This window comes from Phoenix dactylifera, chromosome 3 (assembly GCF_009389715.1).
Source record: "Phoenix dactylifera cultivar Barhee BC4 chromosome 3, palm_55x_up_171113_PBpolish2nd_filt_p, whole genome shotgun sequence".
NCBI lineage: Eukaryota > Viridiplantae > Streptophyta > Magnoliopsida > Arecales > Arecaceae > Phoenix > Phoenix dactylifera.
In genome coordinates, this window is record NC_052394.1 from 22,331,951 (window position 1) to 22,358,292 (window position 26,342).

Genomic DNA, 26,342 nt, shown 5'->3' on the forward strand with positions numbered 1-26,342 from the left:
AATTACCGGTCTTGATGAAATGGCCTTAGTCTTCCCTAAAAGAAGCACAATAATCCATTAAAGATGGATTAGAGAAGATTTTATGGTTAGGTTTAGGCAGAATATTGAGTCCGCATCTTTCACCTTCTTAAGATGGTTAGAACTGTTCTTGGGTCCAAGTTTTTCCTGAAGAATTATCAGGCAAGATATGACTGATGGTTTATGAGCATAGACAGTTATTATCGTCTCCAGCGTTCTCACATTGGGATGGCTCAGAATTGCGACGTCTCAAGCCTTGTTTAGGCTCCAGAAAGTTGGATTGGGCTTGTGTGTGGTGTCGAGAAAGATGATCTCTAGATCATCTCTAAGGTTGAAACGGAAGCAAGATAGAGGTGGAGGAAGGTGAAGGACAGTGGAGTTGAGCGCAAGAGAGGAACCATGGTTGATCGTTTTCTAAATTTCCTCGTATAGGCTCAAAGACCAGCAGAACGAACTACTGCGCCGTAGCTGGATTAGATGAGGGTAGAGATCATCTTTGGTCAATTACAAGGACGCAACCCGAAGTCTCCAATTGGACAATTAGCCTTCGGGAAGAAAGCGGAGGACGACTGCTAGTTTACTTTTCTATGCCCATCCGAATGCAGAAATAACCGAACTTGCGGCCCAAGATTTTGCCATGTCCGGTCAAGGTCCAAAAGTCGCAACTACGCGTTCCTAAATATTGGAACATGCGATGGATTTGATAAACGTGCTCCAACTTTAGCAACGGACCATGATGGGATGGTTCCGCGAGGTCAATGACAGGGGACCAAAGCTTCTTATCTGTGATGATACATGATTGAAGAAACACGTTTTTAACACGTTTGACTTCCAACCATAGTTTCCTGTACATTAAAACAAGTATCACCACGTTGATATCCAGATCCAGCTGGGGTATGGCCTGGTGACTAAAACCTAGAAGTTTAAATTAATATTTGAAAAGGAAAAAAAAAAAAAACAGCATTTGGCTCTGACGCATATCCTGCATGAACCAAGATGCAACAATCAAGAAAAAAGAATGAAACTTATACATAAGAAGTACGAGTTCTTTGAAAGTGTTCGGACAATTTATCATTTGTTCGCATGATATGGAACTATTTCTTTTTTTGATAATAATATGGAACTACTCCTTACCGCAATGATTTTGCTAGATCACCAGAGTCCTCATGCTGCCATAACCATGTATACTGCAAGGATCAAATAAGCAAGAGAACATTTTGTAAAGTTGGTATACGTTTCCAAAATACAGCAGCAGAAATACACCACTGAATTCATTCAGCCAGTAAAAGACAATTACACGAGTTGATGCACATCAACTCCGGAAAAGGAATGTGAAATTTCAGAGAACTTGCACACGTTTATTCTTGTTGGAACTGGAAGAAAGTTCAGTATGGGTATCTAATTGGCTCTTGCTGCATTGACTTCTGAATAATCTCGGTCTGCTCTTGCACATGAACAGAATAGAAACCAGTTGCTGTGGCAGCAGATGGTGCCCTTCCAACATAGTTAATGTCTTCTATAGTCCCTCTGCCAAGTGTCCTCATGGCAGTATACAAACGAGGGGCAACATAATGGTATGCGCCCATGTTCATTGGCTCTTCCTGGCACCAAACAATCTCTGCATCTGAAAAATACAAATAAATGGAAACAAAACTCAGTTACATACCATGAGAACCAGAACAATATAACTACTCAAATAGCCTAGCATATCAGTATAAATAATATATTCATGAAACATACAGCTGCAGCCATGTCCTTAAGCAGGTGATTCAACGAAACATTGTCTCACAAAGAAACAGCAATGCAAGTAACATGGTTGCTACATGGGCAGATCCAAATCCATCGCGGTGATTACCAGAGTCAGTAGCTGAGTAAGCTCAGCTAGTTATATCCCAAGCCTCGGCTCATAAGATAGTCTCAAGAACCAGCCCTGTGCCTTCAAGCAGGCTCGTTGCAGTGGGCTCGTTGCAGGCTTGTGGCTCATTAAGGCTTGCATGTGTTTACTAAGGGCCTGTTTTAAATACTTAGGAGAAAATTCCTGTAATATATAAACCTACAAGAAGCCAGGTTACAATCTGTACGTTCGTTTCTTGAATCCAAAAGTAGGAAAATTAGTGGTTTGATATTTTCCAGAAAACAGAAATAAAGTATCTAACAGATTTATGACAGGAGATTAATTAGTATGGACGTAAATCAACTCAAAAGGCCACACTTTAGCCTGACAAGATGCTCCTGATGGAGCAAAACCATCCTAGGTCCTTATAAGTACACTTGATGGGCCAGTGTCTTGCAATGATTGTTATTTCTTCTGAGGAAAAGAATGGGCAGAGCCCAATCGATATATTAAAATAATGAAAAGAAGTCAATGTCCCGCATAGATTGTTGACAACACAACATGCGTTGAATAGGTGGCTTATGATAACTATTAAATTCACTCTCCAGATGTGAAATATTCGCTGCAGTTATTTTTCTTTTAAGCCAATCTGTGTGTCAAAGGTGCAACATGCTTGTGACTAGGATGAAATGATTGTAAAGATAAGGTCATCCACTAACACCATGTTATCTAACAATTTGAATTGGATCTGGAGGTATGGCAGTATAATAATAAAGCTTAAGCAACTTTCAAACAGGCAATGCAAAGAATCTCATAAGAATGCCGACTTATCAATACAAAATGTGCGAGTGCATGCATGTTTCTTCAATTTCCACACAACTAATAACCATTCTGATTTAAAGATAATATCTCATACTTGGATATCGCTTCAGTTCTCTCTGGATCAGGTCATATGGGAATGGGCAGAGCTGCTCAACTCTACAGATTGCAACATCCTTGCGATCCTTTTTCTTTCGTTCTTCATCCAGTTCATAATACAACTACATGATGACAAATGTGAGTAACAAGACTTATAATGCATTCAAAATGGTCACCGGAAAAGGAAGCACGTTTTCTTAGTAAGCCCTCGGAAGTGATGGTTCAGTTAGGCGCTAGAGATGGTACTGTAGAGTGTAGGCCCCCCCCCCCCCCAAATGAGAGTGAGAGAGAGAGAGAGAGAGAGAGAGAGATTACCTTTCCAGAGCACAAAACCAGTCGATTAATACCCTCCTCAAGATCTTTATGGTCATTCTGATCTTTTATGAGGCGCTTGAAGCGTGTCCCTTGCTTATCAAATCCAGGGTGCCCTATGAGATCGTCAAATTCAGAAAGATGTGACTTGCAGTCCTTGTGCCGAAGCAGGTTCTTTGGTGACATCACAATTAGAGGTTTCCGGAAATCTCTGTGTATCTAGATGCTAAAAAATAAGTGAATTGAAAAATCTAAAAGGTATCGAGCCCATAAGGGCATGCTCATAAATAATCACCTGCCGCCGCAAAACATGAAAATAGTTTGCAGGTGTTGTGACATTCACTACTTGCCAATTGCACTCTTGAATCTGTTTTCTGAGTGTTGGATCCATCTCAGGTATTACATAAGGGTTGTCATCGCTCATCTGTGATCATCTTAAGCAATCAGTTATTGAAATATGCCCAGACTAACTATTAGCACTTTTTCCAACACATTTGCATCAAACATACAGAAAACAGCAATACAATTGCCACAGGGCATGAAGGCAATAAAGTAGAGCCGAGCAAAAGTGCACAAAGCATGTCAGGAACCTCAGATAATATTCCCATCCACTAGCAGGGAAAACATAAATACAAATTGTCAAAACCCCACTAGCTGAAAGATCATATAGAAAGGCATACGCAAAAGCTCTTGTAGAAAGAAAAGTTAAAAAAGATTCCATATTGATGAGGAAACAATTAAGTGTATGGCTTCGACAATAGAAATAGAAAGCATCTTGGCACTCTATATAATGGTCATGCACTATAACAAAATTGCATGCGATTGAAAACATACAAACTTCTAAAGCAGGAGAGGAGGAGGCGGGATGGCAATTTTCTGATAGTTGAGGAAAAAAAGAATCCATTATATCATGGTTTTAGAAAAGCCATTGTGGTTATTTAACAGCATTAAAAAAATAATTGTGAATTTATTATAGACGGTCATAATGGCCAGCTTACAAAGAAATAAAGTCCCAATAATATTATAACCTCATTTTAGTTTTGTTAATACAAATATTGGATGTACAGTATATTCTTAAAACAGGGACCGTTAAGTAACAGCTGTCATGACTGTTATTTAATGCTGCTTTAACAAATCCAAAACATATGTAACAGCCACTATTTACAGGCAGCAATGTATTTCTGTAAACATAGGGAAATGTCAGGGAACTGCCGTAAAAGTCATTATCTAGAACCATGATTATTACCCCCCCACCCCCACAAAAAACCCACCAACATAAAAAAGAAAGTTTTTTATATAAAGAATAAACAGAAAGAAATTAAGAATACTAGAATAAAAAATAAGAATACCATAATCACACTGCTGTAGCATACTGAAACAACATTGGCACATACTATAAGATAAAAATGCAGCAGCACTATAGCCATACAGTAAACAAAACCAAACTGTTGTGCAGTTAGAAAACAATTCTCAATAATTTGGGAAGCTATAGCTATCTTCTTATATTCTTATGTGAATACAACCTGGATTATCAACAAGGGTAATCAGCTTGGACTCTCTACAAATTTACTCTACATATGACAGGACTCAAATTACCAGACTTCAATTGAAACAATTAGACAAGCTTAAATAAGTTGTTAATGACTTCTGCAAATAGTACATGCTAGATTTATACACGAATAGGTACCTGAGACCTACATGCGCCACACACATAATACATTATCACTTTATTAGAAGGGATCTTACGCAATTGAAGCTCTAAGATGGGCCTTGCAGGCAATGCATAATACCAATTAGTTCTAGGGCAATACCTGGAGAAAGCGCTCCAATCGTGCGCTTGAATGTTCAGGGCCTTGACCATCATAACCATGGGGAAGCAAAACCGTAAGCCCTGTTTGGCGAAGCCACTTTGACTCTCCACTACTTAGAAACTGATCGAAAATGACTTGGGCACCATTCGCAAAGTCACCAAACTGAGCTTCCCAAAGTACTAATGAGTTAGGATTTTCCATTGAGTAACCCAATTCAAATCCAAGGACAGCAAACTCTGAAAGAGAGCTGTAAGAGAAAAGGGCATAGGAGGTCAGCTTATTGTCATGTTCCTCTAAAGGATACACAGGATAAAAGAAACAGAATCAAGTGTGCAGCATATAGCAGCTGTCTTTTTCAAGCATTTAAGTCCACTAGAAACAAGAACTTGAACTTCTAAGGCTGCACATCATGGTAACAGCTAGCACAACATCTGTAATAGCAAATTCAACTTACAATTTGAAAAATGACACAACCTCAAGTGGGCCAATCATTAACTTCATTTAATCAACAATCAAATACTCAATAAAGTAGTAGATAAAGCAGAAGCAGTAACTACTCCACAAGCATCAAATGAAGGCCTAAATTGTTGCTTGCATTCCTAGAAAGAGGATATAACATTTAAGAGTTAGTGCAATAAAGTGCTTGATAAGAAACACAGTTATTTTAAATGCCTTGTTTCAAAGCAACTAGAAAAGTTATAATAGACCCATCACTTACACTTCTCAGAACAAGAGAAGAAAGAATAACGTTTTATATATTGTTAGAGGAAATATTAAGAAAACAGTGTTTTTAGACACTCCTAATTACTTTGTCCCTTTTCAGAATTCCAGATAAGATGTCAATAAGCACTTAAAATGATACTGTAAAGAGGAACTGTGGCATAAGTATCAACCAAGGAATTAATTTCATAACCTGGAGGACCATTTGCAAGAGTAAAACAGAATACCCAGATACCTAAACCAGAGGGAATTTAGGAAGATAAAGGAATAGTGGAGAGAGCATTACATGGTAGTACACTTTCTCTTACACCTATTGTATATTAGCAGCTGTAAAAAAACAACTAGTTTCCACCCTCTACATGAGGGCAGTTTACCATTCTATCAATAGATAATTTTGCAATTCAAGTAAGCTTAATCCAATCCTTCCTGCAAACCATGACAATTGTTTTTGACATCAAAAAAGAAAAAGAAAAAAGAGAGATATATATATTTAGAGTATCCAATGTTATTGCACATGATCGTCTACTTCTAGTAACTTGGATCTTATTCGCTAAACATATGGCTTATAAGAAATAATATAAAATTAAGAAAGATCTTCTGCAGATAAATGCATATGCCATCTCAATGCAAAGCAGGGGCTTACAAACTTTACGTGGTATTGGCTTCAAATAAACAAAGTCAAACTATTATTAACATGGAAAAATGCAGTTTCATATAAATGTATCATCAAGACAAGCTACTAAGGAAACTCAACAGTTAGCCCTGTTGAAGTGTTAATAGCATGTGACATGCATACCTGGACTGTTGTCAATCATAAGCAATTTGGATTGTTATGCAAACCAAACATTTTGATATTAAAGAAAGCCGTCCAAAGAAGTAGATTTGTTAATCTAATCAACTAAACACTCACTAGGGGCCTAAATTTATTCTCTAATTATCAGATAAGCATATCAATATTTACCATTAAAGTTTGCACATAGGTATCTAGAATAATTTTTATATAAATGCAAAACTGATACACTTACAAAAGTAAATCAGACAAAATGTCAACATCTCATTTCCTACTCTGACGCATTTGCATCAAATTGAATGCTCAATCAGCTTTACATTTGCAACAAACTGCTGATAATTGTGTTTGATATACAAACACTAATCATATGACTGGGCCACCAAAAGGGGCTGGGAAAATTCCAACTATGAAGTAGGGATTGCTTAAGCAAGTCAACATACCAAAGCTTTGATGTTTGAAGATTCAAATCTACATGCACAGCTTCCTTTAAAAAAAAAAAAATCTATATGACAACTCATAGCAAAAAGTTCTATTGTACATTTATCATGTTAAACGCTAAGCTCAAAACATAACATACACCATATACCCCCAGAAACGAGAGTAGCACAAGCGAAATGATTAAAGTAACAAAGATCAAGTCACACTGAAGGCAGATAAGATAAATTGAAACATATACCTGTTGCTAACAGTAAACATCTCCTCATCTTGGTTCATCAGAAGATGGTCTAGCGGGCAGTACTTCTCTCCAGTTTCCTGATCATGAATGACTGCATGCCGATGACTGAAAGTGCCTCTTTCGACATCCTGCCCACTTAACCTGACATGATTACCTTCCACTATAAGAGTGGCAAAAGCAAGTGCTTCTGAAACTGCCCAGTCAATGCCTTCCCCTGTTTCAATCATCTGAGCACGTTGCTCAAAAATCTTCTTTACAGCTCTGTGAGGCTTAAAATTTTCAGGAAGGATTGTAATGGCTTCCCCGACACGTTTCAGTATTTCAGGTTTGACACTGTAATTTTGCAGTGGTTTAACTTAAGATCAATCAAAATGAAGAAATAGGTCAGCAGGAGAAAAAGAAGGAAAACCAAAAAAGGATGACCATACCCAGTATTCCTAATACGTGAAATTTGTTCAGGTGATTTAAATCCAGCCCAATAAGCTGAAAGCCAATCCCTCCTCCTTGGAACGTAGTCTTTGCTGTTAATAAATTCTTCATTCAGAATGGAATTGACTTTATTGCGTATTCTCTCAATATCTTCTTTAGATATCTGCCCTGATTGTAGAAGCTTGTTTTGGTATATCTCAAGCGCACTTGGATGGTTTCGAATCACCTTTATAAGTATAATTCAAATTAGAATGGTCAAAAATCATGTCCAAGAATGCCTAATAACAGTAAAAAACTTACTTTAGCATCATTTAAGGAAATTTTGAGTTAGTTCTTATTATTGAACAGTAAGCATGTTTAGTTTCTGTCCCTTCTTTCTTAGTGGCTTCTGCTTCCTTTTTTTACACATTTTACCTTTAAGTAACTATCTTTTTTCAATCAAGGAACCATTCTTAAATGCTAAGATGATAAACATTGAGAAAAAGAGCAAAAATGGAATGTTAGCCAACATGAAAAAAGTGATAAATTAGAGAATGCAGTGCACAACAAAAGCAAGCTTTACATACATTCATATGATAAAGAATCAGGCAAAACCAATGAATACTTCACGAGCTAAGCCTTCCTATAAAAAATTAAACAAAAGCATAACAAAATGTAGAAGAATTTTTTTTTAAAAAAAAAAACCACCTGATACATTTTAGGCTGTGTGAAAGAGGGTTCATCAATTTCATTGTGCCCAAATCTACGGTAACAAACAACATCAACCACCACATCCGAATGGAATGTCTGACGCCACTCTGCTGCAAGTTCACAAGCATGGACCACTGCTTCCAAATCATCGCCATTCACATGGAAAATTGGAGCATTTAATGCTTTAGCTACATCTGTACAATACTGCGAAGACCTCCCAGACTTTGGATCAGTTGTAAATGCAACTTGATTGTTCACAACAATGTGAATTGTTCCACCAGTTGTGTAGTTGGGGAGAGCACTCAGATGCAAGGTCTCATAAACCACACCCTGCCCTGCAAAGCTTCCATCGCCATGAATCAAAACTCCCACATTCTTTGTCCTCTCGGTATCATTTGAATAGTACTGTTTTGCCCGAGTCTTCCCAACCACGAGTGGATCAACTGCTTCTAAATGACTTGGATTCGCAACTAAAGATAGATGTATCCTTTTCCCACCTCTGGTGGGCCTATCATACGAAGTACCCAGATGATATTTCACATCTCCTGATCCAGTGTACAACCCCTCTCCCTCTTCAACAGGCTTCGTACCACCACTAAATTCACTGAAAATCTGACGCAAAGGCTTCCGGACGACATTGCCCAAAACATTCAACCTTCCCCTATGAGACATTCCAATCACAATGCTTTCCACCCCCAAATCAGCCGCTCTATCGAACATCTCCTTCATGCCCGGAATCAAAGTCTCCGCACCTTCAAGACCAAACCTCTTCGCAGCAGTCCACTTCGTAGCCAAGAAATTCTCAAACTGCGTGCTCCAAATAAGCCTATCAAGCATGACCTCACGGCGCTCCATACTGTACTCCCTCGGTTTCACCGTCTCAATCTTTTCTCTCAACCAATTGCACTTTTCACGATCAGGAATGTGCATGTACTCGTACCCGATACTCCCACAGTAAGCCTGCTCGAGCCTGTTTAAAATAGACCGAAGGGTCTGGACAGGGCGATTCTCTGACAAGAAGCCCGACATCCTCCACACCCCAAGGAAGAACTCTCGATCCAAATCAGCCTCGGTGAATCCATACAAAGACGGGTCCAAATCCTCGGGAATTTCCCAGTTCTCTAAACCTAAAGGATCGAGCTTGGCCTTCATGTGGCCCCTGACTTGGTAGGCCCTAACCAGGAGCAGCAACCGCATGCTCTCTTGGATGGTCTGGCCGGAGATTCCCGGAGAAGTGGCAGCTTGACCAACAAAGTTTCTAAAGAAGTTGTCCCATGACTCGTCCACACTGCTGGGGTCGTTCTCCCAGGCTCGCTGCAGCTCCTCCAAGTAGACGCTGCTCGTGCCATCGAGGAAGCTATCAGTGAGCCTGGAGAGGGGCACGGGGCGGGGAACCGGGGCGGCCTTGGGTCTAAAGCTCGTAGAATGGAAGCAACGAGTAGGAGAAGGAACAGCACGAGTTCTGGCGATGTGATGAGGCATCTGAGATAGGTTTCTTCTCAGGGCCGATCTAGCTACCCCAGACGCAGCTCTAAACCACGCCATAGCGATCAACTTCCACTAAAGCGACCAAATATTTCTCAGAACGGAATCCAACTAAGCCTATTATCTGAATTTCAAGAAATTAAACCCCTGTGCGAACAAATTTACGCAAGAAAAAGACCGAGAAATCCTGCAAAATGAACGGAGGAGGAAAGAAGAAGATCTTATCAGTGATCGAAAACTCAAGTGCAACTGCTTCTTGAGATTTAAAAAAAAAAAATCGAACGAGAATTTTTAAAAAAGAACACACACAGACACGAATACATACAAGAAGATCGACATGAAACGAGATATAAAGATGAATTCCAGAATTATCTGTCTAAAATTTCCGAAGAAATGGATCTTTTGAAATCTTTGCTTGTCGGTGATGATACCTGAGAGAAGTTGGAAAGAAGAAACCCTAAGCCTGGAGGCAGGTCAGATGAGAACGAACGAGGGGGCAAGCGTTGAAGCCGCTCGCGAGTCGCTTCCGTCGATCAGGCTTCAGTCGCCCTCCTTTATCCATTATTAAGCCGGCCTTCTAGAAAAAGCGCGTCATCGTTCTCCCATATTTCCGTATTCCCCCCGCCTCGATGGACGATGGACGGGCGAGATGCTATCCCAAAAGCTGCGCGATTTAACGAGTCGACGCCTTGTAATGCCACCAGGTGGCCACTTTAATTTCACGCACCGTACAAATGATTTTATCCTTTAAAAAAAAAAGATCACGCACGGTACATACCGTGGTACACGTATTAAGAAGGGCCGACGTCCGAGGACTTGTAACAAAGCAATATATACAACGTTTGTAAAATTTGAAATCCATTATAAAGCTTGTTCTCTACCCTATCAAGGCAATAATTTTATCAGGAATTGTGTAAATTTGAGAAGAACACGGAACATGATGCTGAAGCCGGAAAGATGTATCCATTAGCGTTTGGCGTTTGCTATCTCCGTTTGCACGAGGCATGGCGTCGCCACAATGGTTGGCTAATTTTCTTTTCAAATGGAGAACACTGTGAACTTCCAACAAAATTAGCTGAAGGTGGTATTGAGAAAATACTTTCACAGGTACCAACCTTGAAGTAAATAGACAAGCAAATACTTTCAAGTCGAACTTGAAATTGGCAGTGATGTGTGTGTGTGTGTGTGTGGGGGGGGGGGGGGGGGGGGGGGGGGGGGAAGGGTAGCTACTGTGGATATGTTCCGTAATTTCTCTCAGCAAGTTGTAATACTGTGGATATGTTCCGTAATTTCTCTCAGCAAGTTGTAATGGTAATTTTTGAACCTAATGAAGTTTCTTGAATTTTGTATGGTGTGTATGCTAATACTGACTACAGGATGAGGAGAGTCCTTTGGGGTGAGGTCACCAACCTTATCTCCTAGAGGGTCCCAATCGTGGTGGTGGGCAATTTCAACTCCATCTTCGGGCCTTATGAAAAGAAAGGTGTCAGAGCCTACACCGGCAAGGTGGAGAGAAGAGAGTTCTAGAAGTTTTTAAAGTCGAATGGATTGGTAGATCTTGGGTTCTCCGGGTTGAGGTTTACCTGGTGCAACAATCGTGCAGGTCGTGCTAAGGTTTGGGAGAGGATCGACAAGGCCGCCGCATCACCGTGTTGAATTCAACACTTTTCCACCTATCAGGTTCATCATCTGGCCTGGATTGCCTCTAATCATTGTTCGCTTTTGATTTCTATAGCTTTTTGCTCTAGCCACCGTGGCCCTTTCCGCTTCGAGAAGATATGGTTGTCGTACCTCCAATCTTGGGATATTGTTTGAGAGGCCTGAAGGATGTTGGAGCAAAGAAATGTCATGCAAAGGGTCTCGCGCAAGTTAGAGCTCACCAAATAGAGGCTTTGCAGGTGGAACCATGAGGTAGCGTGCAAGCTTTGTAATCAAAGGCCCAGATTTTAGGATGATTGTGGTTGATGAGTGCCAGTTCTTCAATACCTCGATCCCGAAGGCTGAGCTGAGAGCGGCGTGGGCCGGACTGAGCCATGCTCGCCAAATGTTGCAGGCCAGCATAGTACAGCTTGAGGATGATTCGATTACGATTATTGGCTGGATCTAGGATGACATCAGCAGTACAGGTGGATGACACCCCTTGCTTCGAGACATCTATGCTATGATCTGTAGCGACGTAACCTTCCAAGCCAAGCACGTGTATAAAGAGACGAATGAAACTTTAAACTAGGTGGCTTCGTACTTTGATCTTTTTTTATGTGCCCGTGCTAGAATGGTATGAATCATCCATCTCAGCTAAAACAAAAAAAATAAAATTCTCTAATTTCATCATGCTCCATGATCAATCTTGTCAGCATGTGCATGAACTTGACCATCTCTGATACGCAATAGGCATCCTTACAATATAATTGGACTGTTAAGACAGTACTTCTACATGCCACTACACTTCTAATGCAGGTAAAAGATGAAGCAACAGCACTTGCTGCTACCATCATGTTCTTTCAACCTGCTACCATTCCAAATTCCACTTTCTCAAGTGCTTCACCTTCCTATAAAATTAAGTTGAACATATTCTCTCCTCTTTCAAGCCCCTGTTGCAGGCATAAACAATGCGCATGCTGTGAGTCGAGACAGCTTTCTGTCGAACCATCAGCTATTGAAGAAAATATGGGGAGGTTTTAACAGATATGCTATTGGGTACAACGGTGATGCAGGTGACAAGGGAAATCTGAATGCATCCAACTGTTACCTCATACAGTTAATGAGAACAAAATAGAGAATTTATGATGACATCTTGTGTAGACGATGATTAGTAGAGATCCCTACATTTTGGCCATACTGATAGGATAAGAACATACCAATTGATGCAAATCATCACACAATTTTGTAGCTAGCCGTAAATAGCCTTCACTCCGAACAAGCACTTCCAAGTTTGTTCACAAAACCACCAGCAGAACGCCAACCTATGTAAAGAAGGCATACTATGGCCTCTGTAGGAAAGATGAATATAAGGGGAAGATGCTTCGCGGTCCCATGTCGAAAAATAGTCAATACGTTCCCAGCAGTGGAAGAACTACGTTACACACTAGACCGGGAGTTGCAAAGAATGAAAGGATTAAAAATACAAGCACTCACCATATAATGGCTGTCTTCATAACAACATTGACCTATAACAAGATAATTAGTTCCCAACAAAGTCAACACCCACCCAACCACCACCACCACCACCAATTGTTCCATCAGGAACCACAGCAAGCGGATTTTGGTGCTGCATTGCCCTCAGCAGCTGCCTGGTCCGGTTTGTTAATCTTAATTGTCCGGTCCTGCAGTAGACAATAAATTTAGCACCACAGCAGAAGATTTATTAATTTTCATCAAAGAAACAGACTTTCCTACCTCAGGTTTAGTATCAGTTTCAGCGAGCCTTTGCTTTATATCTCTAGCTATTGAAAAGAAGACCTGCTCCACATTTAGATTTGTCTTTGCACTCTGCAATGTATCGTTATCCAAAATATAAGGAAGCGTAAAAGATAAAAACATTCCACAAAGGAGGAGATTAGGAGTCATCAATACTCTTACAGTTTCAAAAAACTTGATGCCATACTCATCCGCAAGTGCTTGTCCCCTTGAAGTAGGCACAGCCTGGTTCAAGGAATTGATTGCAAAGAGAGAGATTTAACAAACAGGAGGCAGAAAAGACAATTAAGCATCCTTTGTAACCACGAAGATTAAATAAACTACCGGCAATGAGAATAGACAATCCAAACGGTTGAAATAAAGCAGGTCTTAATGGAGCGTACCCTTTTGCTTTCATCCATATCAGCCTTGTTTCCCACCAAAATTTTGTTCACATTATCAGAAGCATGTTGTTCAATGTTCCGGATCCAGTTTCTGATGTCTTTGTGTACAAGAACCAAGAAATGATGAGAATCAGAGAAAACAGGGTAAAATCATAATTTACAAAGGGGAAAGTACAGTATGAAGTAATTACTATTGAAAGATGACTCATCAGTGACATCATACACAAGCAAAATACCCATGGCCCCTCGATAGTATGCTGCGGAAAGAATTAAGTGAAACAAGGTTACTCCAGCAACCTTTGGGCAAAAGAATCTACTATATGCATAAAAATTCAACCAGTTCAAATGCCAAAATGAAAAGAAGCAATAAACCTACCAGTTGTAATAGTTCGAAACCGCTCCTGACCAGCTGTATCCCATATTTGAAGTTTAATCCGCTTGCCATCCAGCTCAATTGTTCTTATCTTAAAATCAATGCTGCACAAACACCATAGCTGTGGGATCAGAATTAGAGTACACCAGTGAAACAGGATACTGAGAAAAGACATGCAATTAAAACTTAAGAACTAATAAGAGCAGACTATTAGTGCCCGAAATACAACCCACCCAATCGTAGTAATGAAACTGGTGGTGAAGGAGCCATCCGAGAAACGCAGGAGGAGGCAACTTTTACCGACACCTATAAAAGGAAGAATTGATGTCAAGGTGCTTGAAATCCACAAAGTGTATCGCATTTACATCTTAACAAAAAGATTCTCTTACATAAGAAGGTCCTCTTTATTTTAAACTGAACCGTTGGTCAGCTTGTGTTATGTCAACATTGGGGACACATTCACTATCATGTTTCAATTTCTTATATGTTAGTGCATTCTAAGCTAGAATGTATATCATGAATTGTCCTAAATCGTAATGGATTCAAGAAAACATTGGGTAATGTTGTTTTGAATATTTCACGATTGTAGAAATAGAGCTTAATTCCGTAAAGAACCTTTCCTTGGTTTCAACCACCCACAGACAATGCTACAGTAGAGCAAGTAGGTAGGAAAAAGAACAAAAAGAAGAACAGAAGAAAAGATAGGAAAAGGCTAGGAAAGAGAAAAAATTAAATGTTGCAACTTCATATGTGCAGAATACCCTCCCTTAATCTATGCCTTCTTCCCAAACCAAGAACAGGTAATTTGCATCCACAAAAAAAATCTTAACTTACAAAGCAATCACTATTAACATTATAAACATTGGATCCCCATGAAAACACATATGGAGAAACACCTAATTTTCCCAAAGGGACTCTATTGACTAAACCTTCGAAGCAAAACAACAACAGAAATAAGAAATTTTAACACATCAAGGTAAAAGAACCAAGAAGAAGAACAGAAGAAAAGATGGGAAGAGGCTAGACAAAAGAGATAATTAAATTTTGCAACTTCATATATGCTGAAGAAAAGATAGGAAAAGCAAATTTGTTTTGTTTTAATTGCCTCTCGTACCTCAATATTCCACCACCAAGTTTGTTTATGTGTATATCTTTTCCCTTTATCTCTTTGAAAATATCTGAAACTACACTTTTAATATAGTTGGCCATTTGGTCCCACATTTTGTTCATCTCAGTCCTTAGATTCCAATTTCCCTCAATAATTTATTCTTAAAAGCGGTATCATTTTCTCCTTCTAAAGTTCATTATCTTATCTTGAAACATTTATTATTTTTTTGTACAATCATCTTCTTGGCTTTTGTACAATCATCTTCTTTGTATGATGTAATTTCTCATCTCCTTACTACTCCAATTCGCCACCATTGTACTAGTTTACCACTACAAGATTCTCTAGTCCTGAGTAACCCTTGCCCAACACTACAACCAGAATATGTTATAGTGCATTGCTTACAGGCAAAGACCAAATCAACCCTAGTTCATTTGTCACTACAACCAGGTTACATTGTAGTGTGTTGCTTATAAGCAACAACGTAGCCAACTCTTCTCACCACAATTAGGCAAAGTTGTGGCACGTTACATGGAACAGCAAACATCCTAGTATTTATCATGCATATCAAATTTGGATTCATCTCATAATTTTTGACATATTTTTATGATTGACCTAACATCAACCCACCAATTTTCTCGTCTGGGCTTAGGACTGGCAAAGGTGTTAACATGCCATGCCAAAAACAAAAAAAAAAGATATAAACATTGGAAGGAGATTAAGACCACTTAGGTAGTTATGGAAATACGGAACATCTAAAAGTAATAAAGCCAGGTCAGATAATTAGGATATCAAAGAGAATGAACTAAGATGAAATGGGGAAATGAACCATAACAAACCCTCGTGAAGGAAACTTGGCACATTAACACTTCAAGGCTCATGAATGGTGGGTAGAGAGAGAATACAAGTCTAGTTATCATCTTTATCGTCCATTAGACTTATCTTAATACGTTGGAATCTTGGTCCAATCAAATGGATGAAGCAACCAGGAATCTCAATTATATTGACAGCCAGCCGTAGATATCCTTTATTTGATTTTTGATTTTATGAGAACTTAATGATATGGACTTATTCACTAGCAAAATGATAAATGAAAACCAACCCACCATCCAAATATAAGGAATAAGAAATAAGGAATGTTAAATCAACCCATCATCCAAATCCCCCACCCCCCAATTTTTTTTTTTTTTTACTTCACCTTGCCTCTTCCATTTTCCAATATTTCTTCTTGAGATTTCATGCCAATTAAGCTTCATTTCAGATCTTTAAAAATTCCCAATTCCCTACAGGCAAAGGGAGGTGCAGTGTTACACTACAATGTCTTCTCAATTAAGAGTTAACATTATGAATTGGCATGCAATATTCACCTCGTTTTAAACTACAATGTCTTCTCAATTAAGGGTTAACATTACGAATTGGCATGCAATCTTCACCTCATTAGAAAGCAGCTAAACTTGTCATAGGATTATCTAATCCCAAAGATCTCCCATATCAAATAACTGCCAGCTTGCAGGAGCTGTGGAGCACTTCCCACAGCCACCTCATCATGTTGACGACAACAGTTCTATATTCAATCCAGCTTTAGAAGTTCTTAAAGAAATTTGTTAATATAAACAGTGAGAAGGATGTGACTAGTTCATGCTGCCACAATCATGGTAAGTTGTGCCGGTACCAAAACTCGTACCTGTTACCTGGCAGTACAATACAGTATGGAACTGTGTCATTCCATTCCAGGCTCGTCCCGGCATAGCCAAAGTCGGCGAGGGTGGGGGGAGGGAAGAGGAAAGAGACGAAGAGAGAGAGATGGAGAGGGAGGAATGGAGGGAGAGAACTTTTGGCCCTCCTCTCCTCCGGCCGCACGAAAACAAGGGTGGAGCCCTTGTTTCGTTGGAGGGAGAGAGAGAGCAAGGGAGGGAGAGGGAGAGACAGTGAGGGAGAGTGAGGATTTCTCCCTCTCTCCCCTTCCCTCTCCCTCTCTCTTCCTCCCTTCCTCCCTTTCCCTCTCCCTCCCTCTCTCTCTCTTTTCCTCTCTCTCTCCTTCTAACTCTCCCCTATTTCACCAGATTTCTCGAACTGAGGGGCGGAACCATGCCGGTTCGCCCCTAGTACGGCTTGGTACGCCCGAACCAAATGGTTAGGGGTGGTACAACATTCCATGGCCACAACATAGGTGTGACAATCTTATGAAGATTTTCATAAATCATGACTGAAGTCTTTATCATACTGATTTTCTTGAATAGCACATGTATTTCACAAACCAAAATGATATTTAAATAAGAATCCACGAAAATATTGTAATAGCAAAATCAATCTCTCCACACAACCTCAGCAAGTCATTCCTTTTCTTCTTGAAATATTAATTTTTGTCAAATGGATCCTCAGTTGAAGTAGGAGATTATTTCTTGATGTATAAAGATTCCACTTGGATGCCATACAGGAAGCAACATTTGTATTCACTTAACAGTTATTTTCTGTATATGCCCTGTCTCAAGCTAACCAAGCCAAAATAAAGAAGGTTAATGCAAGAAAAACTCTCCTCAGGAACCATTCAGAACTACATACTATCCATGTACCAACCAACCACAGAACAAACTGTCTACAAGAGAGATGCAATGCTAAATCCATGACCAGAAATTAATTTTTCTAGAAGAGATTGCCTTTCCCCTACTGATGGGTATGCTTTAACTAAATTGAAGAATTGTATGAAATGTATATCAATTTTCTGTTTATAAGAATATTGTTGTGGTTGGCTGGTAGCACACGAGACACAGAGAGAGATCAAGGCCAGATGGAGACATTTGACTGTCGCGGATGCAAATTTGCTTTTACATTTTTCAGTTAGTCTCACCATTCATTAGGGAGATATTTATCAATAAACCTGGTTGTAAGGGCTTCAAACTCTCCCACCTCCTCCACAATTTCATTCTTGTAAAGACAAAAAGTAATTCCAACATAATAAAAAAATTTTAAAAAAACTATACATACAAACAATGTTATATTAAAGGTAATAATAGACAAATGGAAATTTAATATCAAACACAAGGACCTCAGTAATTGGAAGTTAATTATGTAGACCTTATAAATCTATGTACAAAAGATAAGGATTGATATAGATAGGTATACATTTACGAAATTAAAAGTTGAGGATGACAAAAAGAGTTCGCCTGCAATTGCAGAATATGTTAATAGAACAGGAGTACTGCAGATAGAAGGTAGACCAAAACAAGAAATCCAGAGAGAGGTCTGCATCATCCACAGTCGTCTGTCAGGGGATTAGGAAAAACTATCAGCACTGATGAGGCCACCATGATAGGTCACTTGCCATGAGAACATTGCATGGGATGGGTATAATTATGGATAAAACCACTTTTTGAGTATTCTCTATTATCTCTACCATGCAAAACTCTCAAACCAGATAGAATTAAATTAAGTGGTCAAGTGTATTAACTATTACACACATTGAACTTTCGATTAGCATCACTAAATCCTTATTCTAAATGATTATGCAGAATAAATGATCAGTAGATATGCATTTAAACAATTATACAAGACAAATGGTTGCTTAGAATGTTGATGAATAGAGCATGAATGGTTCAAACTGCATAGCCATACAAATGACTGCTTACACATTTGCTAGGCAACCTTCAGTAACATCTCTTGATAGAAAAGGAGAGATAATAGATAATACTTGGGGGGCTAGCTGCTATGAGATGCAAGGGGCTTGGGTTAGCGTTTTTATTTGCTAGGCTAAAATGGTAGATCCGTGCCTATCGAAGCCTGATCTAAGCCTGCAACTTCTTGATCATAGACTTTAAAAGTTTCTAATCATTGAATTGAAACTCAAGCTTATCTCCCAAACAAGATTCAACAATTCATACTTCTAAACCAATCATTGATTTCAAGATATATTAGCTTTCAATATGGAAGAAGAATCTCAAGGTAGAACGGTTAAAAAATGAATTCTGCAATTAACCAGACCAAGTTTGCAAGTCTTTTCTTTTTTTTAAGCATATCAAACTTTAACTTTCCCTTTTTGATACATGTGAAGCATGACTTATTACACTGCATCATGTCTAAAATATTATACCTTACAACCAAGATATGCACCTTCTCATGACTCTCATGACCCATAGAGGATTTAGAAAAAGAATATTTGAAAAACATATAAATGGAAAAGATCTAGCAAGAACCACGCATTATATATATATATATATATATATATATATATATATATATATATATATATATATATATATATATATATGTAGCAACCGGAGCTCCAAACAAAGGTTCTCATTTTTTCTATTATTCGAAAAAAGAAAAGGGCAAAATCACTACCAGAAGGTTATGACAATGTTTACAGTCAAATGAAATACATGTGAAGCAAGACTACTATCATGAGCAATAAATTATTTTTCACAAGAAGCCATAATTATCAATTTTATGTACTAGTCCAAAAGACAAGTCTACAACTATGTGATCATTGGAGGCAAACAATGTCCTATGTTGCTAATATTTCCTACAAAGGGCTCCACCATTGTCAACAGAAGCATTTTAAAACCCTTCTAACAACTTCCACCAATACTATACATGCCTTTCCCTTTTTGGTGTTGTCTCTCCAGCATAATGAGCAGAATTGGTTAGAAGAAATGCTACCACAAGAAGCAGGCCCAGGAGTACTACATAGCAATTGGAAAATGTTACCAAATATAGGGAAAATCTTCTTTTTATAAGCACGAATATTTGCAACAAGAAACTTATTGAGAAGATAATGAACATAGAAATACAGGATACTTCTAAAACTAAATAAGTAACAGGACATAAACACAAATAAGCTTCATGAAAAAGAAAAGCAACATATTGGTTAATGATGTAAAGCCAGACTAACAATCAAGAAAAGAATAGATCATGATTCATAACATTAACAGCCTATGAGGACTCCAAATACAATATTTTGCTCGCAAGTAGCGTGTGCCAACAGGATGGGAAGGACTAAGGACAATACACTGTATGTCCAAAGGTTTTGCTAAATTATGATAGATCTCGTCTCCTGCATATTTCAGAGGGGGAAAGAAAAAAAAAAGGACATTCAAACTGAACTTTAACAGGACAGCAAAGAAATATATATGTTTTTCTCTTTTGGCTTTGTAATGCATTAACACCAAACAGTTTGGTGTACCTATATCTTCTACTACTTTTTTTTATTTTTTATGCAGTATCGTACACCCTTTACACACCCAAAAATGTATATTTGTTTATCTCGTTTATGACTTGTTGATTAGCAATGAAAAAATCAAAACGAGGTATTGATTAGACAAGAAACTAGATCAAGAGCCAATCCGTAAATAGGCTTCTTTTTTAAGACATAGTTGCCGCAAACTCATGGTGATGTCATACAGCAACCTGGTGCCGAAATCCAAAAATGATCCAGAAAAAAAATGAAAAGATTTATACCTCAAACAGCCTAAATAGCATACTAATCAGATCCCTAATGAGCAATCATTTCAATCCCATAACCACTTAATTTACAGTCTCTGAAAGATCTCCAAAATCTAAATCTTTATCCCCCATTAAAAACCAATCTAGTCTAACAATTAGTGGGGGAACAGCAAACAGTAACTATGCCGATCCAAAAATCATTAGAACTCATGACCAAACCACAGATAAATGGATCCTTCAGACCATAAAAATGAGCCCCCATACAAACCCCGGATGAAAAAAATTCAAATCAAGCACATACTCAGTCAAAACCAAATCCATTAGAAGAAAAGAATCACGAAACCCTTACCGCTGTCGCCTATCAGGAGAAGCTTTATGAGGTAATCGTAGTCCGCCCGAGCCCTAGCAGGTGGAGCAGCCATGGAATCAAGAAATCAACAACAGCACTAACGCAATCGATCGAGGGCCCGAAATCCCTAATTCCAAGCCACGATCACAGATCCACAAGAACACATCACTTTTCACAAAGATTGGAGCAAGAAAGACCGAAGAATAAATTAAAAGGAGTAGAAAAAATACCAGATTACGATGAGATCATGGAGAGAAAAATAGATCGAGAGAAAAAGAAGAGAGCGATCGATCGATAGAGTAAGGAAAGAAGAGTCGCTGCCCGTGCGATCCGCCGTTGAAGGGCTCGAGGGGGGGAGAGGGACGGAGGATCTCACGATTTTTAATCGTTCTATTTATTTTAGGAGAAGCGGGCTCCCCTCCGCGTGGGAGTGTGGTTACCTCCCGGTGCGCGTAATCGTCCTCCGGGGGGATTGAAATAACGGTGCCGCGTTTCGATTGGCTGGTTGCCGGGTTCTTTTGTTCCATCGTCGCCGGACCGAGTTTGGGATCGTTCCAGGCTTTCCGACTTCTCTTATTTTATTTATTATTTTTATTTATTTATTTATTTTGGATATAATGTTAATTTAGCGTGAATGGAACCAATACATTATGTGGCATAAAAATGGAGGTACAGTATCAATCTATATCCATGAGACTTCTTTGGAGTGATGGGTAGCAAAGAAGGCAATCCAATCAATCGTCTTGTTTCTCTCTCGGTACACATGAGCAACCTAAAAGAGTCACAGTCTTTTAACATCTGCTTTATATCTCTAAAAGGAGGATGGTTGTCAACTTGTCACTCAGCATTCCGAATCAAATCGATCACTATAACAGAATCTTCTTTCAGGATAATCATACCGACCCTAGAACACTCCTCTTTCCAAGATGATCTCATCAGCTTCCAAAAAGTTGGCTTTCCGTCTCCTTCGAAGCAGTTGGCTTTGATATGTCTGGCTGTATTTACGTTAGAGGTATATAAAATGAAATACCATTTTGACAAAAAAAAAAAAAAAAAAAAAGCTGGAGACTTTGTCGGGGAGTGTTAAGTAGGGAGCGCTCAGACTTTCTAAGCCCGCATTTGGAAGGAGGAAAAGATTGATATACGTGAAGATGATGAGGGATTGGACTTGGTCTTGATTGTGACAACTATGGATGGATTATGATTATAGTGTATATTAAGGACAGGAAGAGTCAAGAGTTAGCTGTTGAGGTTACACTAGGTGCTGAAGAAATGTTCCCTTGCGCCATGATTAAGTGGATATTTTTTTCTACCTCTTAATTATGGAGTGTGACATGGGTGCAAAATCATGCCCTGAATGATCTACCAAAAATGGAACTTGATGATTGATTATTATGTATACTGGGCATCATTGTTTTCTTGATAACTGGCCTAGGGGTAGCAGCTTTTGGCTCTCATAGCTTAGGAAACAATTTATATGCTTATTTGTGAGTTTTAAAACATAAATATTTGTTTTATTTCTTATCATATAATATATATTATAGACAAGTGGTTCGTTTATGGATTTTTTTTTTTTGGTTAAATTTAAGGGACAAGAGGATTAATCCCCATCAAGCAGAGTGAACCTTTTAAAATTTTAGTCGCAATGTAGTAGCTTTATTGGCACGATAAATAACATTGCTCTTTCATGTTGATCTTTTATCATTTTGTTGGGGGTTTTTTTTGTGTATGTTTGTGTGTGTGTGTGAGAGAGAGAGAGAAAGACGTTTATAATGTTGGTAGCCCCAGCCCACCAATTTATTTTTAATCATTCAGGCAGATGCAAAAAAAAAAAAAAAACTATGGCTTTGAATGTAATACTGCTGATAAGAATGAAATAAATTTGATATTCAGCAAAAACATTTTGCAAGTCCATCTTATTTGGTAAACAATATTTCAGACTAACAGCATGACTCCATAAAAATATTAGATTTATTGTTATCACCAAAATGAGTATCAATTTTTTGTTTTTTTTTAAGTTGATAGTTTGCTACATCGTCACAAGACTTACCTCCTATGACAACTTGACCAGCAAGGAGAAAAAAAATAGCAATGGACAAGCTACTCTTACTCCTTTCAATTATATATTTTCTGAATTCAGGCTTGGAGTGCTGATGATCTTCAGTAGATCTCTTACAATATTGGAAGAGCTTTTTAGTGTGAGAAGTGCAAGGAAGGATTTTTGAGCTGTGCACTTTGAGCGAGGTTGGATTCACCCATATTACTGCCTCGTTGGTTATTGCCATTTTGCCGAGCACTGTGAATTAAAAGGTTTGTATTGGGAAATGGTTATCTACTCAAATAACTGGCATGATCCCTGGCATTGGCATAATGCCTTTCACTAAGAGCATTCCAGAGCATGAGTTTGGGTCTTGAAAAAACTCATTTGCATGTGACCAAGAGGCTAACATGAAAAAATAAGACCAAAACGGGACAGATGCATACACTTTGCTTGCAATGTTTGCTAGTTACCTTCTTAGATATTATCCATCTCGTCGAAATTCAGGTCCACTGGTGGAATTTATCATCATTTTGTTTTGGTAAGCTAAGAGTTATTAACAAATGCTTTCAAACATGCAAACAGCTCTATCGACTCTCAGTAACTCCACAAATGCTGCAGATTATTATGCCCATTCTGTCCATAACCAGTTTTCAATAATTATGTTGAACTACTTGATTGTTGGAGACCAACGAACAAGAGTTTTTTGCTGAACTCAACCACGAAGGGGGAGTTTCCCACTAAAAAACCAAGGGAAGTTATTCATGTGAAAAGATATCAAAAACTGGCCATGTCATATAGTATTAACATGGCATTTCATTATTTCATTATCCATCCACATAACTAATTGCAACATTTGATCATGAGTTTTGCCCAAGAACAGGATTTGCAAATTATTTAAGAACTTCACATGGGATCCACCATTTTGCTCTGTACGATAAACGTGGATTACTGCTCTCGCTCATGTCATCATCTTCTCTTCTAGTACTTATCTCCAGAGCTGCCATCTCCATCCAGTATTTCCCTTGAGGATTATTTAGGCAACATGAGAAGATGACAACATGAAATGCATGCCAGAATCTATCTAAATTATGTGTCTGCCGGCATGGTCGACGCATGCACTTGTTCAATCTATTTTGTCTGGAAAGAAGGGGCCCAAAGATTCAACAAGACTGCTAACTATAAGCCACATTTGCACATTCCTATGGGCCATCTCCTCTGGTCAGTTCATTTTACTGGAAATATGGTGGCTCTGATAACTGGATAACTGCAGTATATGGTACATCACAACTATCACTGCAATGCATGTACTTGATGTAAGAGGAGTATTTGTTAGGTGGCTTACATGAGTGAGTAAATGGGAGGCAAATGCAGGCATAAGTGAGGTGCAGAGTCAGGAAGCTGCATGGAGTTTATATGACCACTGATGCAATCTAAGAGAATGGCCTGGATTATTCTAATGAACTCTCATTCATAGCAAGTCATGCTTTTTTTTCCTGTTCTCCTCGTCAGATGAGTGAATGTAATTGCTATTTCAACCACATTAACGATGTTGCAATGAAAAATTTGCATGTCTGTGGCCCAAGTTGGGGCCTGAATTAATGTGATGCTTGTTTTTTTTTTTTTTTGTCTAATACCAGCCTGGTTAAACCAACTGATAACCTGCATCGTATTGTGGAGCTCGTTGAGACTTGGGGACAGTGGCATCCTTGTGTACCTTGCATTTTACCAAAATGATGGTTCGATAGCCTACGATGGCATCAATATGACGCCATCCAGATGGGTCCTTTAGGTGGTGCTTCTTGTCAGTCTACACATTTGTTGCCCATTATTCAATGTGGTAAGTGATGTGACCAATAGTTGAGATGGACCCTGATCCTGGATGATTCTAGCATTGATTCATCAATGGCGCCCTGCACGGGTCTCAGATGCTTTGATGGAGGAAGGCTACACCAGAATCCCTGTGAGAGTGTGATGCTTCAAGGCAAGTGAATATTTATTGGGAATACACTAGTGTTTAAGAACGGCATGACTATGCAGGCCCATATAAGTGTATGTTTAGTCCTATATTCGTTATTCACCGAGAAGATCTTAAGTACTTATACAGGACTGAAAAACTCAAAAAATACCTTCTGATTAAACTTTTTGGATGAGATCATGAATTGTTGGAAATACTATCAGAGCGGACCCGACCTATAGCCCATATGGACTAGAGGACACTGCAGTACGGGCTACTTGAGGCTGACCACGGGCCGATCGTGATGCTTGTGATTAGATTTGGATGAATTTGGATTTTTTGCCTGACGAGGATGTCAGAACTTAATAAGAAAAATATGTGAGAATTTTTACAGGCACGTATTTAGTGTTACATTGGTTATTTGCTGGAAAGATCTTGGATTGTTACAATAATATTGTGACTTGAATAGATGATAGAGTGCCAACTACCCTACTTGTAAGATCTCTCTGATGGTTGTAATAGAAACTTGGGATCAAACATAATTAGGTTCATTTGGATTTTAGGAGTTGGCTGTCTTGGGGTATCGGGCGGGGCTGCGCCCATCATATGGCCCAAATTTGCACACAAATACTAATCCCAAACTGGATTCGTAATGGCACAAGATAAAGCGAATGAGTTAAGAATCAAAACCACATGGCAAGTCAGCTTAGGACATTCGATATACCATAAATAATTTATGAAACTACAGAGTATGCCTAGTATCAAACTTCTCCCGTTGACGAGATCAACATAAACAAGCCCTCTTAGCATAATTCACTGTATTTAGATCCATACATTTATCCACTCCATGATGAAAGCTGCAAAAATACTCGACAAAAGTTTTTAGCTTGTTCAAAATTCGATTTACTTGATAGCCAATTACAGAGATTTTTTTACAAAAAGAAAAAAGAAAAAGGAAAACCGCGCAAATGCATCACCAATCCATCCAGCAAATGAGCATAATCAGTCATGATATTTGCCCCCATTTGAACGTTTTCCTGATCAATATATGCATATTTTTCCCATCTACAGTTGTCAAACCTAAACCCAAGCATCCAATAGAAAGCTCCTGCAAAGTAATCAAAAAACAAAAGGACAATTGCCACATGTGGCAAAAAGAAGGAGAACGGTTTTTTGAAAGGAAAACGAAAAGCAAAGAGGTGAAAAGCTGTGCTCGAAGCTTATGCCGAGAAGATCCCCTCCATAGGAGCCTACAAAAGGCCCCCACACTCGCCACCAAGTCTCCATTTCTCCATACTATAACATCTATTAAAGACTCTCCCCCTTTTGCTTACGTTGTTTGCTTGATGCTGATGTAGCTGGCAATTCTCATGCTAGGATAGTGTGAGCTGCCGATTCACTAAAAAAGAAAAAAAGAAAAAGACTCTCTCCCTTTACCAACGGACGCCCTCTTCCTCTCCTCTTGGATTTGGAGTCCCTTCTCGGACTCCCCCAGCAATGGCCTGAGCGACAATAATAACAGCCGGCGACGTCGCAGGTGGCGGTAAGGCGGCAATCGCTGCGGCCATGCAGGGCAACTTGGTAACTTTGGCAGCTCA

The 26,342-nt window shown here is 38.9% G+C and overlaps 2 protein-coding genes across 3 annotated transcripts; both read right to left on the reverse strand.

The window, feature by feature from the left end:
- Positions 1 to 1,203: 1,203 nt before the first annotated feature.
- Positions 1,204 to 10,311, reverse strand: LOC103705945 (2-oxoglutarate dehydrogenase, mitochondrial-like). Of its 2 annotated transcripts, none has more exons than XM_008789860.4 (9): positions 10,115 to 10,311; positions 8,196 to 9,870; positions 7,508 to 7,734; positions 7,080 to 7,412; positions 4,894 to 5,140; positions 3,378 to 3,506; positions 3,086 to 3,301; positions 2,769 to 2,892; positions 1,204 to 1,642 (listed from the first exon to the last, which is right to left on the reverse strand). In XM_008789860.4, exons 2-9 carry the CDS (start codon positions 9,741 to 9,743, stop codon positions 1,404 to 1,406), a joined length of 3,063 nt encoding a protein of 1,020 aa, XP_008788082.1. In that variant the 5' UTR covers positions 9,744 to 9,870; positions 10,115 to 10,311; the 3' UTR covers positions 1,204 to 1,403. The 2 variants fall into 2 exon arrangements, with proteins under 2 accessions (XP_008788082.1, XP_008788084.1); XM_008789862.4 differs by having other exon boundaries at positions 10,009 to 10,273.
- A 2,134-nt stretch (positions 10,312 to 12,445) lies between these two features.
- On the reverse strand, positions 12,446 to 21,137 carry LOC103705946 (ras-related protein RABE1c). Its single transcript, XM_008789863.4, has 9 exons — positions 20,980 to 21,137; positions 20,750 to 20,876; positions 14,090 to 14,162; positions 13,860 to 13,960; positions 13,675 to 13,740; positions 13,484 to 13,581; positions 13,263 to 13,325; positions 13,080 to 13,172; positions 12,446 to 13,006 (listed from the first exon to the last, which is right to left on the reverse strand). The coding sequence occupies exons 2-9, from the start codon at positions 20,820 to 20,822 to the stop codon at positions 12,923 to 12,925; spliced, it is 651 nt and encodes a 216-aa protein (XP_008788085.1). The 5' UTR covers positions 20,823 to 20,876; positions 20,980 to 21,137; the 3' UTR covers positions 12,446 to 12,922.
- Positions 21,138 to 26,342: the final 5,205 nt, after the last annotated feature.